Here is a 15282-nt window from a genome sequence, read left to right as displayed (position 1 = left end):
ATAATATCTTAATTGCAATGTTTGTTAAATATTCATTTGCGTAGGCCATCCCTTATACATTTGAGAGCATCAATAACATGCACAGCTTCTGTTGTGCCAGTAGCAGTTGGTAATCGTCCAAATCGCTTTTTGACCCGTACAATAGGTACTTGCAATGGAGATCTTATTATTTATCGTATGAACATCTAGCAACTTTGATAAGAAAAGATTCAGAATTAGTTAATATATGGCCAACTTCTTAATTACTTACTGGAAGAGTGAATAGTGCAAATGCTTGGGTTTGCATCCGAGATGCATAATTGGATGTAAGTTTATTTGGGGAGACACTTTCAGTTCTAAATGCCCAAAGAAGAACAATCACAAATTTACTTAGGAGAATTTACAGAGTAGGCCAAATGTCGAGCATCAAACAGCAAGGGTGGATCATCAGCAACAGTTTGGGGAATGACTTTGTCCAAAATGAATCAATATTTGCAATATTGCTTTCGTTAAGAAATTGTCACAAGGGGTAGTTATCATGAATCATTTTTTCATGAATGCTTCTATTTAACTTCTGAATAGTTTGTGTTAAAAGGAAACTTATATACTGCACCTCTTAGTTTGAGATGGAAATGATGTGCAGTACTCTGATCATGGCCTGTCATCTCCCATCATATTTGAACTTCAATCCTAAGATTTTTGTTTTCTTCCTTGACCTTTGTAATACAGGTGGTATCATAATATCTTTGTTTTTATAATGCAGTTTATGAACTCTGAAATCATCAGTCAATTTTTGAACATTCTTGAAAATAATTTTTCATTTTTGTAAGAAAGCTGAAATACTTTATGGGAATTTAAATCCTAAGCATTATCACTCAGTGTTCAGAAATAAATGGGGAATTGTTCAATTGACTAGCATTAAATTTAGTTATTTAATCTTCATAAATTACTTTGTTTTTGTCACAGTGGACTATGTCAATTGAAACCTTGAATCAGATTAGTTCAATTAAGTAACTTCAATTAATCTTACTATATTGTCCTTAGTTTATTAGCAGCAATTAAATTTATTACCCAGTGACTTGTTTATAATAGGCTTTCATTACCATCACAAAAATCTTCTGATAAAATACTCAACATTGTCACTTGTAAACATGGAAAGATACATTCAGCTGTGCTTTGTGAAGTGGCAGCACTACATTAAAGACCTTGGCATTAGGATTCTTCTTCTCAAATTGAAAGAGCCAGCACAGGTTTGATCAGCCAAATGACCAGACTGTAATTTTTTTTTAATCCTTGTGTACCAAAGCTAGTTGTAGCATTTCATTTAGGATCAACTAACTAAGCTCAAATTGGCAATTGAATTTGGCAGCATCTCATCAGTTTTATCTGGTATTGGTTGCATCATCATTCTTTAGACCACTGGCAAAGTTGTGTAATTAGAGTGACAAGAGTTAAATGGGTCAGTTAAAGATCATGAGGTGATTTGAATTAGCTACTGACATAAAACTAGCAAAGCTGGAGGTAATACCACATCAAGATTTATATTAATGTAATAAAATTTCTTTTACTGAAAATTTAGTCCGAGAAATAGAACATTTATCAAAGGCATAAATCTGATGTTGAAAGAAAGAACTTGCTTAACAAAATGTGAACTGCTTTCAAATGCATTGCAAAATATTATGCAGTTATGGCAATTTTTGTACATTAGCACCCTACACAAGTTATCTTTCCACAGTGTTGATTGAAGAAGGGAAGAAGGAATGTTGCTCAATGCAGTTGAAGAACTTTAACTTGAGCATTTTGACAAAGTTGGTAACAACCATTTAATAATTGTCATTTTACTTCTTAGTTACTTACCTCACCTGAAAGATAACAGCGTAGTATTCCCTTATTATTATGTCAGCTTAGATTACACTGCAGTTCTCTAATGGTCATGTTGTAATGTTGCCCATCATACATTGGATAGAATAACTATGGCACCTGGAAGCAACCATATAAGATTGTCTTACGGACTTGACTGGAAAGCACTGAATGATTTGGGGAAAGCACTTCAGCCACGAAGGTTGCAACTGGCTTATTGTATATGCAGCAATTCTACCGTGACGTGTTTATCTACTTGAAACTTCTGTGTATAATGGTACTAATTGATGCTGTCTGGAAGTTGTAGTGTCTGAATCTTCATTGATGGAGAATGTGGTTAAAGAGAAGTACAGTCAAAACTATTTCTTAATCATCTTTAAACAGCATAAATTATGTCAGCCTTTAGAATACCTCTGAAGTGAGATTCTTTGTTGCCCATCCACTTTGCAACAGCGTCATGTGTCACTCACATTATTTCCACTGCTGCTATATAGTTAAGCAATTTGCAGTGACCTGCCTTTGTCATAAAATGTCTGTTTTATAATGAAATGTTGACCATCATTGGAAAAATTACTTCTGCTGTTCTAGAGGAGGAAAATTATTTATGTTCACAACATAAAATTTGAAGGAACCTTCAGCAAAATGTATTTGAGGAGTATTTTAGTTTCATTTCAAGTATGTTGTAACACCATCCTGTAAGAGGTTCACTGCCAGCTACGTGTCTACAGAATGAGCAAAACTGATCTCATCTTTATGTCTTTGAATCCAGAAAAGAGCATCTTGTATTACTAAGCACATAATTGGATTTTTAATAAGCTGGTGGTAACTATGAGTATAACAGACTATTTTGAGGATTCTATGCTCCCCATATGATAGCTTAATTTGAAATTGCATTTGAAAAAATGTAAAATGGTCATATAAATATTTGGAAAGAATTTGTATGCTCAGTTAAAAATTCCTAATTTTTAAGGGCTGATTTGAGAGATTCTTTGGAACTAGTGTTTTTGGAAGAAAGTGGATGTCATAATTTTCTTCACTTGCATCCTTGCTGGTAGTGGGTACTGAAAGCCCTTTCGAATATCCAAGTGAAGTTTACTTATTTGAGCCAAGGGCAATTTTTGTTTCCACCATAAATTCACGAATACACATTTCCACCAGCAGTAGCTCTCTATTTAACTGGAATGGAAATCTTAATAGATTATGGAAGAAAATTCAATCAAGGTCCATCAAAGTGTACCACTGACCAGTTTAAGAACAACTGACAGTGCAGACAAGAGGTTAAATCTGAGGTCTTTATTGTCAGGTAAAGTTTGTGAAAACGTAAGGAGTTAATTGTTTTATTTGTAGACTTGTATTCATTGATGCCTTAACTCTTTACTCTGACTACTGCTACCTAAGCATTTTAGTTGTATATGTTGATAGAAAATAGATTTTAGTTGTGATAATGCTATAAATGAAACTAAATTTCAAATATGATATTATATAGAATTTTATTTATATGACTATCCTTCCATATACCTAAGGTTTTTATGCTCTGTATTCAAGGGCAGTACTGTCCTTAAATGGAGGTGAAAGGGATTATAAATAACACAGATATCTCGTTTAAAACCATATGTGGTTGAATCCTGACTTTCTAAGAGTGACAGGAAGCCACGCAATGAAAGAATTAATCATAACCTAAACAATTATGGTCTTCAATAGGCTCTGGATTTCAGTGATGATGAGAAAGAAAGAGAAGCAAAGCAAAAGAAGAAGAAGAAGAAGCAACAGAATTGTGGAGATAAAAATACTCAAGCTGGTGAGTTATTATAGCTAGCTATAATTGGTGTCTTTGTTTAATCAGGAGGGACTTAACTATGATCCCATGCAATTCTGTTGGTCAAGTTAAAGGTATCACCTGCTGTAAATTAAACACTTCTCATCTATAAGTATATTGTTTGCAGTTTAATTTTAGTGTGAAAAATATCTGATTATACTGTACCTTGTTACATTTGCAAAACCGGGCAACCGCATTTTCTTTCTTTTTCCAGCTGAGGATTGAAGAGTATGCCCATAGTTTGAAGTATAACAAAGCAAAAATAATAAAAACAACTTGTACTTTAGTTGAAGCACTCCTCCAAATCAGCTCAATTTTAGCAACGCATCTGGAAAAAAAAAGTTTTAAAATATTTTTCCACGTGAGAATATGAGGATGTGTCTTTGGATGTTACTTATATAGACTTCTATGTAACAAGTCACATAACAAGTTCCCTGTAAGAAATTGTTAACAGTGCTGACACCACACAGTGATGCAATCAGTCAATTGACTTGGTTGGGAAAATGGATAACAGCTAAGAACAAAGGTTAAGAATCATCACTATGTGCTGCATGTGACCCCCGATCTTTCCTCCGGCTTGGCTTTCTAGAACACTTATATAAAAGACTTAAGTGAAAGAATAGAGAGCTATTTATCCAAATTTGGTAGTAAAGTTAATAGCATGTTATAGACCAAAGTTGTAAAAAAAAACATTCAGATATTGAGTGAGCAGAATTGTGGCAGATGCAGTTCAATTAAGGGAAGTGTCATTTATGCACTTCAGAACTAAAAGCTAGTTTGGCAGTATTTTCCAAATGGCAAAAAATTGCAGAGAAGCAGAATAATTAGGTATTCCAAGTAAAGAAATTACTAAAAATGAATGGGTAGGTATTTTTTTTAAAGTTATGGAATGAAACTGACCAATCAGATTACTTTTAATCTCATCATCCAACTAAGCTGTCAAGCAGTTGTCATCCTTGTTAACTGGCAATAAGTGGGGCATTGGTTTGAGAGTTGCAGTTATACTTTGGTTTGATTTCCTGCAGAAAAGTTAAGAACAACAAGCCATCTGTTAGATTTACTTGTAACTTATTTTGACAATAAACAGCATTTCCATTTCTAGTCTAATTCCTCTTAATCCTCAGAGATGTCTGTCACTCTTGGTTTAAAATTAACTTTTAACCTAACAATTACCATTTCCAGGGGGAAGTTCCAATCTTTTACCAGCCTTAGCATGAAGAGATATTTCCTAACTTCACTGCTGACGGCCTGGCTCTAGTCTTGTCAACAATGTTTCCAGTTCTACTCCTCATCAGGACCTCCCAACCAATAAAAGTGTTCTCCATCTGCTTTATCAGTTACCCTTCATATCTTGAAAACTCAGTGAAATTGCACATTAACCTAAATTTAATCTAATTTTACGATCTTAGTTTTGACACATTAAGTTGAACTGTGCTAATAGCCAGGAAGCAGTTCCACAGAGAAGTGCTGGCTGGTTGCAGTGGCCCATCAGTACACTCTGGACCACGTCTGAGCTTTGCATAGCAGGAGTTTGATATAGTATCTTCAGTAGAATTGTTAGCAAAATAAGCACATATCTGATTAAAAGAGCAATGGCTGTATGGATATGAAATTAGCTAAAGAACAGGGAACAAAGTAGCAATAGTAGAAATCAAAAATTGCAGATAACACAAAGTTAGTGATGCTGCAAAAGAAGAATACAAGAACCTACAGCAAATGATTAATAGACAATGATCATAGGTCTGGCAAATGAATTTTCATATATGCAACTGTGAAGTGGTAGAATTAATAGAAGGAAATGCACTATTCACTAAATAACTATATAGATATAGAAGATTAAGTTCAAAAAATTCTCCCTTCTCACGAGGATAACACATTACACAGAGGGTTAAGGAATAACGTACAGTTTATTGAGAATCAATTATTATCTATCAAAACTCAGTGAAACCAGATTTCCCTTTTCAATATATATATTCCTAAGGGCAAGTGAACAACTCATATCAAGTAATACGTTAATCATATCTTCCCAGTTGGTTGTCCAATTACAGGGTGATAGTGTGAACATAGCAAACTCCCTGGAGTCTAGTGTGTTTGCCCTAGAATACTGTTTCTTCACTTACATTAATGCCTAGGCAGGTCAGTGACCATGGGATCCCTAGAGAATATGAAGGAATACATATGATACAGGATGAATGAAAAGATGTGCTAATAGTTAAATGAATTCTGGAAGAGGGTGCCGTTTGTGAAGCATAAACATTGACATAAAATAATTGTGTTGAAGTCTGTTTTTGTGCTGTGCTCCTGATGTAATTTGATGGTGAAAGATTGTTGTCGAAATGGATGAAAATATACAATAGGATCTCCCAAGAAAATACAAATGACTTGATCTATGTAAAATGGCATAATTTCAGTATTTGCAGAAACATAGCTCAGACAATTGGTAATTAGTGAGAAAGATATTTTCAGACTTCAAACATAAAGTGGGTGAAGTTAGAGAATCATACAGATTGAGGCAGACCATTCAATCCATTGAGTCATCCCCAATTTAGGCACCCATTTCACTAATCTCTCACTAATTCCATTTTATTCTCTCTACATTCCCATCAATTTCTCCCAGGTTCTACTACTCAACTGCACGTTAGAAATAATTTACAATGGCCAATTAATCAACCACTGGGCAGTAATGTACCAGATCACATTTAATGTATAGTGTGAAGATGCTCCTTTTCACTGATGGTTAGCTATCAAGAACTGCAGATAGGAGGAGAAGTGGAAGATGCAGTTAACCTATGATGATTTGTTTTCCTTAGAAGCAGTATTCTCAGTAACTAACTTGGCCCAGGAAAAGTGGTGCTGCTGCAAGCTTAAAGGATAGTTGCTGTACAGTTAGTGTGTGGGTGTCTTCATTTTCCATGTGGTTGAATAGATCAACGTGTTACATAAAAAGATTTTTGTGTTTCTGCTACTTTTTGCATTACATTGCTACTTTTTGCATTACATTTGCAAATCCAAAATCAGGCAAAGTAATGGTGGAATAAAACTCCCAGCTATATTCCACCATATTTCCAGCTTCCATATTTAACAAAACTACCAAGCAGGTTAAGAAACTAATTTATTGTTCTTTCTGGCTGTTGAATTCTTGAGCACTCGCTACAAATTTCATTATAATCATAACGTATCACCGCCCAATGTGTAAGTTCAAATCTGTTACGTACCATCTTTCGGCATGATTATTTTCATTTCGGAAAGTAGAACTACATTGAAATAATTACCAAATATTTCCCATTCTTAGTAATTAGGCCTAAGAGGCTTGAAGTGCCCCTTTAAGTTCAGGATTTCAACTCTTATATGTAGTGGATTTGAAATAGATGAGTGAAAATCAAAAAAAATACCTGCAGATGCTTGAAATCTAACATAAATACAGAAAATGCTGGAAATACTCAGTAAGTCAGATGGCATCTGTGGGAAGAGAAACAACTGGGAAGGAGACAAAAGAAGTTTAAGCTGCAGGGAGGGTGGGGGAGGGGAGATGTCTATGATAAGGTAACCGAGGTGACAATGGGGATAAGCTGTAAACAAGGTTATCTGGTCAGTGAGTAAATAGGAACAGTTAGAGATGAGAACGTAGACAAATGCAGAGCACTCCAGAGGTTAAAAAAAAGGTGGTGGTGGGGGGGGGGGGGGGGGGAACATGCTGAGCTAATATCACAATGGATGACTGATACAGGGAAATCAAGTTACCTGAAGTTGTAGAATTCATTATTGAGTCCAGAAGGCGGCAAACTGCTCAGATGGTAGATACGGTGCTGTTCCTCAAGCTTGTGTGGGCCTCACTGTAACAGGACAGGAGTTCATGAACTGATAGGTCGGAGTGGGGTGAAGAGTTAAAGTGGCAGGCAACAGGAAGCTCAAGGTCACCCCTGCAGACTGAATGCAGGTGCTTTGCAAAGCAGTTACCCAATCTGTAGTGAACACAACATGCCATATAGTAGCGCAAGCGAATTACTGCTTCATCTGGAAAGATTGTTTGGATTCCTGAATGGAGGGAAGGGAAAAGGTGAAAGGGCTGGTATTGCATTGCCTGTGGTTGCAAGGGAAAGTGCTGTAAGAAGGTGGATAGTTGGTGAGAACAGAAGAGAGGACCAGGAGATCGCAAAGGAAAATGATCCTTGCGAGATGTTGGAAGGGGAGGAGAGGGGATGATGCATCCACTTCCTGCATCTCTGTTCTCACATCTCTCCTCTGGGATAGAACAAGAATAGAGCTCCCCTGTTCCTCACCTTCTTGCATTCAACAGATCATTCTCTGCAATTTCCTCCGGCTTCAAAGAGATTCCACCACTAGACACATCTTCCCCATCCTCCTCTGTCAGCATTTTTGCAGGAACTGTTCCCTTCACAACTTCCTGCTCCAGTCCTATTGAGGTTTTGTATCACTAATTCAAAACAAATTCAATCCCTTGGTACTGATTAAAGGAGAAAATTGCAAATGTATGGCAGATTGGTGAACATCTGGAAAATGAGGAAGATTAACATTTTAGGTTTTGATTCTTTCAGTATAATCATTCAATTTCTTCTTGCGAATTGATTGAGCCTATAATTTCAGTTCAGTTACTACTGAAGATAATGGTATTCTATTCAATTTTGCATTTGTTCTAATTTTAGTCCTGTCATTGCTTTTCCATTGCAAAATGTTCCAAGAGAGACAAATAAAATGTTTTGCATTAGGTGAACATGTTCAATTTCATTTGGTAAGGTGATTTAATCAGTGTTGCTGTCACACAGAAATTAACTAAAACCTGGCCATTATCTAGGTAATACAATTAAACTTGAAATTCATGAGCTGTAAGATCAATAAAAGCACTGGTATCAATTACTAATACCCAACATACTAGCACTATTAAACTCTGTGACAGTTTATGAAACAATTACTTCATTATAATCAATTAATGTTCTTTTGAAGATGTTAAGAGAGTTGATTTTAATTAGCTCTAGTTCATCGACATTTTATAAATTCCATATGATATAAATAATACTCCTTATTTTAGACATTTTTCAAATGTTTTTATTTCTTCATTTTTTTTGTATCAGAGTACCATTGTTCAGAAAACATGAGTTGCACGCATCTATTGATGTGTAGTAGTTGCTGCAGTTTTTTGAACTGGAGAGGACTCTCTGGTGGCTCTGTAGTGATGAGTTTTCTATGGCTATGAGTGAGGAAAGCTCTGCTGTTGTCTCGTATATCAAGGGAGCAGCACTATACGAGGGACTGCCCTCCTAATAAAGCACGCATGTGGAATGTTAAAGACATATTTCAGATGCCTCAAACAATCAGCAATTTGGCCTTATGGTTTATTTAAGTTCTTGATGTCATGCTATGTCTTACAAAGAAGACCTGTTATGAAGGCTGTAGAGTTGCGACATCTGTGGGAGTCAGTAGACTTGTAATGGATGTTAGTAGCTAGCTTACCTCTGGAGATGGATACAGAGCTAACATCCACTACAAGCCCTCCAACTTCCACAGCTATTTTGAATGCTGCCTTCCCACCCTGCTGTTAGGAATCTGTTCCATTCTCCCTGTTCCTCTGTCTCTGTTGCATTTGCTCCAATGATGATATTTCTGTACTGGTGTAATTGTGTTCTTTCTTCCTGAACCATGGTATCCCCTCAATCGTTGTTAACAAAGCCCTTGACCACATTTCATCCATTTCCGGTACCTCTGCTTCAACACCCTCTCCTCTAGGACAGAACAAGGATAGAATTTCTCTCGTCCTCACCTTCCACCCCACCAGCTTCCACATTCAACAGATCATTCTCTGCGATTTCTGTCACCTTCAGAGATTCCCCCACCAGACACTTCTTCTCCTCTCAGCGTTTCTTAGGTACTGTTCTCTTCGCGACTCCCTAATCTGCTCTTCCATTCCCACCAACCACCTCTTTCTTACAGCACTTTCCCTTGCAACCACAGGCGATGCAACACTTGTCCCTTCCCTTCCCAGGGACCCAAACAATCTTTCCAGGTGAAGCAGCAATTCAGTTGCACTTCCATTGCAGAGTACTTCATTCAGTGTTCACGTTGAAGAAACCAAACACAGATTGGGTAATAGCTTTGTGAATCGCCTGCATTCAGTCCCCAGGGCGACCCAGGGGTTTTCGCCTGTCTGTATCAGACGTCCATCTGTTATATTGGCTCGGCTTGTTTGTTGTTTTTTTATCCCCCTTTCCTTTTACCCCTCTGGGAGTAGAGGACATGCCCAGGCTGACCTGTCAGGTTTGTCTTCCTGCTCTGCATTTTGCAACTCCAATATTCTTTTGTTTATATTCTGTTCTCACTCTCTAACTGCTCTCATTCACTTATTGGCCATATGTGCTTGTTTATAGTTCATTCCTATGGTCACCCCAGTTTTACCTTATTCAGGACAACCCCCTTCCCCACCTCCCTGCAGTTTAATGAGCTTCTTTCGTCTCTTTCCCAGCTCTGATGAAGGGTCTTCGACCTGAAACGTTTCAGTTCCCACAGATGCAGCCTGGTCTGCTGAGTATTTCCAGCATTTTCTGTTTTTATTCCTGTACACTTATCATATGGCAGTGATTTTGATATCCTGATTTTAAAGCCAAGTACTTACTTCTAATGTGGCTATGAGAATGTTGGGCATTTGTTCTGGAAAAGATTAGATGTCACTCTATTCCATTGTTCGAATTCTTTTGCTACAGAACTTGATTTAAATTACCATTGGTTTATACGAAGGACATATCTTTGTCTAGTTCCTATCTGGTTTGGAGCTGCCCATTTCTTGTATGAAAGGTCTGGTCCAGATACTGTTTGTTTAGGATCTACGATGAGGTCTTTGCTTGGAATGCTGCTGCTCTGTTCAGATTCCTACCTTGCTTTTAAACAAGATATATTGTTGATGTCCCTCCAATAGTAGGTTCCATGATTTGAGCAGTGATTTTTGGCATGTCTTCCATTCTGTGATGCTGAGCATATGTCAGGTCTTCGAAGAGTCAATTGACCTGGACAAAACTTCTCCTTTTATAACAGAATGACATTGAGTGCTAGTCATTGGCCATTGACTTCTGTGCTTTTGTAATGATATATATGGTCATATTCAGTCGAGTATCCAGGGCTTAGATATGGTGATGCACCTAGGAAGAGTAAACCAACATAAAAACAGCCACCCAGAGGGGCTGTGCTCCTACATCCTATTAATTTCCAAGAGTTTATGCCAAAGAGTTGGCTCTGTTTTCACTCGGGTTCAGCAAATGCTGGTTGAAGCTGAAGATCATTCTAGCTATACTTGTAAGTATTTTGTGGAGTCTGCATATTCTACTCTCTTTTGCAAAAATTGATGCCCATCATCTGAGCGATTGCTTTGTTCAGGTTATGGTTTGTTGCTAGGTTTATGGATGGATTGTAATGCAATTTCCAACTTCTGATATATTGTTTCATCTCTTTAATATTATTCTATGTTGTGTTGATTATGGCAATTGAGGGTATCTCCACAGGCAACTATGCATCATTAGTGCTTGAGAATGTGGCTGATGTTGTGTCGGGGATGTCATTCACATGGAGTGATGGCGTTGAGGTCAATACTCATGGGAGGCTGTGGTTAACCACATAGATGCAGCTTCCCAGTCCAAGATGCATACTGAATCTATGGTTGAAAATCATTATTCGGATGAGGCATTTTGCAGTCCTCAGTCTTAAACTTTAACATCTCTTGCCATATTGTTTTGTAGAAAAGAAAGCATCCATTCTTGCAGTGAAAGTTGTGTGGGGAAGGACCTGCTTGATGATGGGGTGGGCTTCTTCAACAATAGAGAGGTGGGATAGAAGAGTGTTCTCCTGTAATGTAGCAGTCTAGAGCTTGCAGGGTTGTCCAGTTGTTATCCTGGTTTTCGTTTTATACAGTAACCATAGTTTTAGCTTCTGGTGTTAAAAACAAATAAACTAATGGGTGATCTTTTGACAGTTGACAGAGGGAACCACATTGTTATGTGGGGTTGCTCTGGCTCTTGAATTGGGTCATAAATCAGAGGACAATAACATGTACCAAAGTAGGTTTGAGCATTAAAATATAGAAAATTGGGAGATTCTGGTCTCGTATACAACTTATTCCCTAATGGATTCATATTGTGTTGAAAATACTGAGATAGTAGAAGGGTGTTTGGACAGTTTCTATTTGATACAGTTTGATTTTATTTCTTAACCTAGTTTTTCATTTTATTACTATTCACTCCTAACAGTTCATCTTGCTGTAATTGACGTAAATAGTAATTGTTGTTAAATTACATCATTGATCTTCATTATAGGAAAAGATGATGGCCAAGTATCACGACAAACACAAGTTCAGTCAATGCGTGGGAGAGGATTTCAGCACAACCCTGGTCAAGGATTTGGACCCTATTCCACAGACAAGTTTGAAAACCCAGCAGTCTGCAGATTTGCTCAGCCAAGGGGATCCTTCGGTCCATCATTTAATCAGAGGCCACCTTGTGGACCTCCAAGATTTCATCCAACTAACAACACAATACATTCACAACCAGTGATGTCCAATCTAATGACGTCTTGTCCATATGCTCCTTCATTTTGGCCTCCTGTATCAAGTGATATACCTCCCTTTCTATCCCATCCTCCACCACCACCACCACCACCACCTCCACCTCCACCACCACCTATTTCCCATCCTCCTCCTCCTTTTCCTCCTCACTCAATGAGCACCGGCTGGTCAGAATCGAACATAAGCCATCCTCCTTGCTTTCCAAATTCTCCCTTCCCTTGCTTCCCCAATGCTTCTCCATCACAGATGTCAAATTCTCAGTTCTCACCACAGTTACCTCCACAAGGCCAGCCGGATTTTATATTTAGACCCCCTTATTAAAACCGCTTCTGTGTTATACCTCCATTGTATGACAACAATCATGTAGTGAAAAAACTATGACAAGTTGGGTGTGAATTCTTTAAGTTTAGTAGACGGGTGAAAAATAATGCAACTTATGGTTTCCAAATCTTTATCTATTTCAAGATGTGATTACGCTAACATAGGAATGGCATCAGTTAGTGGTCGCTATGATCGGAATCAGCCCTGACCCATTCAGTACTTCCTGTGCTACCCCAGTGGCCATTTTATCCAAACAAAATCCTGAAGTCAAATGAAAAGCAATTAGCTAATTTTGGTCATGTTATCGGCTGAATTTGAGGGTTTTTTTTAAACAGTTGGGATAAAAGTAATGTATTCTTTTTTATGTGGGCACAAGACTGCTTGTTGCAAGCAGTCACCTTTTGATGGAATTGGCTTTCATTGATTGTGCAAAATGGGCAAAAGCAAATTGGCAGCCCATTTTGCATCTGACCCAAATTTCCTTGTTACTGAAATCAAAGTAAAAGAAATTTCAGATGAGGTGTAAAACAGCGAAGACCAATTTCACCCCCTTCTTACCTGGACATATCTGTATTGCTATATTTTGTAAATACCAATAGTTCTGGTACTGATGTTAAATTTATCAGCTGTAATGTATAATTAGAGCTTCAATATGTAATAATAAACCTCAAATATTTAGAAAATAATTGGCAGGTGTTTAAGTAAAAATATCCCAAGTCTGAAGAACAGACCATCTACATTTTTTAGATTATGAAACTAATCCTTATTTAGTCTTTTTCATTTTACATGCAAGTTTAGAGGGATTTGAATTAAACATTTTGCAACCTTCATTAAGCCTTGTCTGTCTTCATTTTATATTTTCATTTATTTTGTCCTATAGCAATAAATTCACCTCCTCATTCCTATGTATATTTTTGTATTTGCTTTTCATTAGGAAGCAATTCAAATCTCTGATTCTATGCATGAATTGTAGTGAATGACTTCATTAATGTGTAAAATTCAGACAAAATAAAATTATTTTTTGTTAATTTACACATGCTTGTTGTTGATTTGTTGTCATGTTCAAAGATGGAACCATTTAACCTTGGCATAGTCCAGAAAATTATGCTTTTCACAAAGCCTAGAATATTTAGTTATACCAGTGACAAACTGAGTAAAATCTGCTATAGTGCTCACAGTCAGCAAAGCAATTTAAAAGTCCTCCAGTGGTTCATTGGGTATGTGCACTGCCTAGTGATTTGAAGCAGCATAAAAGTAAGGATCCCTTGCTGTGGTGCTGTTGTAACACCACAATCCACTTCAGAACTGTTGCTGCATTACCCAACTGCCATTTCTGAGAAAAATCATGACTTCTTGTGGCTAAACCATTCATAGTCTAAAGATCCCCTCACCACTTAATATGCAACAATTCAAGCTTCCTTCAAAATCCAACTTTATAATTTTTGATGATTTTTAAATCTTGCTGTTGTCAACTTTCCACCACTATTTGCATGAGTTCCTCCAGAAGTTTGTTTGCTGCTCCTGAAACCCTTCCAATCAGTTTGACTTTTTACTTCTCTCCATACACTCAGAAGCCTCCCGCAATATTGATTGTGCCTTGCTCAAGGCTGTATTCCCCACCTAGCTCTTTTGCTGCCACCTCTCCCTAACTTCACTAACCCCACTTGTGACATACCATTAACACCCTCTGATTGGAAACTCAGCTGAGGATAGATTGTCATGCTCCACTAGGTCAAAAACCCTCCTTTCACATGGGGGTGGGGAAGCTATTGGGAAGTATTTCTGTAATCCTGTCACGTAAGCATATCCCAGCATGAGCCACTATGTTCACGAGAGGTATGGTTGGAGACTAAGAAATGTGAACATGAACGCAGTTTGAAAGGAGTGATCGATTTATGAATTTCCTTTCCCTGCAAGATGAGCTTTGAACTATCCATTTCCAGCCTGCTCCATTCAATGCCAGTCCTTGCCTCTGCACTTCCTCACCCCAACTCCTTCCACTTGTAACTGAGCTGCTGTTTAATTCTCTTTTTTATATATCAATATCTATGATTAGTCTTGCTGAAAATCGCAATAAAATACTATATTCAATGTGACGCTGTTTTGGGAATGAATAGTAAGACCAATTCAGTTGTGACATTGCCAAGCATATTGATTTGAACTGGAAGAAGAAAAAGTTTATGGGTAAATATTTTTCTGTAAGATTTGAACTGAGTAATGCAATGTAAGATTACTGTAATTAAATAATTTGACCCAAAGGGCAAAGAGTAGTGATGGCATTTGACTTCCATTGCTAATGCAAGTGAATCTAAGTCAGCTGCCCATTTACACTGTGATCATTTTTCCTGCGAGTTTTGGAAATTGCTGGAAAAGTTTATGGCATCCATTGACTACCCCAAGATATACTGAGTAGCTTGCTTGTCACTTCGCTCAACAGCATTGGTGTTGATTTCAGTTCACATATGGCCTAGAGAAGAAACCCTCAAGATAACCATCTGGGTTTTTATCAACAATCAGACAACGTCATGGATAATTTTGCCACACTACTTGCCCCTATCATAACAGAATTAAAACTCCTCCTCTGGATTACTAATCCATTAATTTAACTAATGCACCAGACTCAGCTGATTTATGGTCACTTGTTTTGTACGATCCTTAAAATCAAATTTCCCCAAGAAAGTAATGACGTAAAGACTGAAAATAGCTTAAGATAAGATATCTTTATTAGTCACATGTACATCGAAAC

General features: G+C 37.4%; 1 protein-coding gene across 1 annotated transcript in view; it reads left to right on the top strand.

The window, feature by feature from the left end:
* Positions 1–13569, top strand: part of LOC127586643 (H/ACA ribonucleoprotein complex non-core subunit NAF1-like) — a 74788-nt gene extending 61219 nt beyond the window's left edge. The window contains exons 5-6 of the mRNA XM_052044762.1: positions 3541–3637; positions 11968–13569. Coding sequence (XP_051900722.1) covers positions 3541–3637; positions 11968–12536 — 666 coding nt within the window. The 3' untranslated portion in view covers positions 12537–13569. The remainder of the gene's footprint in view (positions 1–3540; positions 3638–11967) is intronic.
* The last annotated feature ends 1713 nt before the right edge of the window (positions 13570–15282 follow it).

This window comes from Pristis pectinata, chromosome 2 (genome assembly GCF_009764475.1).
Source record: "Pristis pectinata isolate sPriPec2 chromosome 2, sPriPec2.1.pri, whole genome shotgun sequence".
Lineage (NCBI taxonomy): Eukaryota > Metazoa > Chordata > Chondrichthyes > Rhinopristiformes > Pristidae > Pristis > Pristis pectinata.
This window is presented reverse-complemented; position numbering and strand designations above follow the sequence as displayed.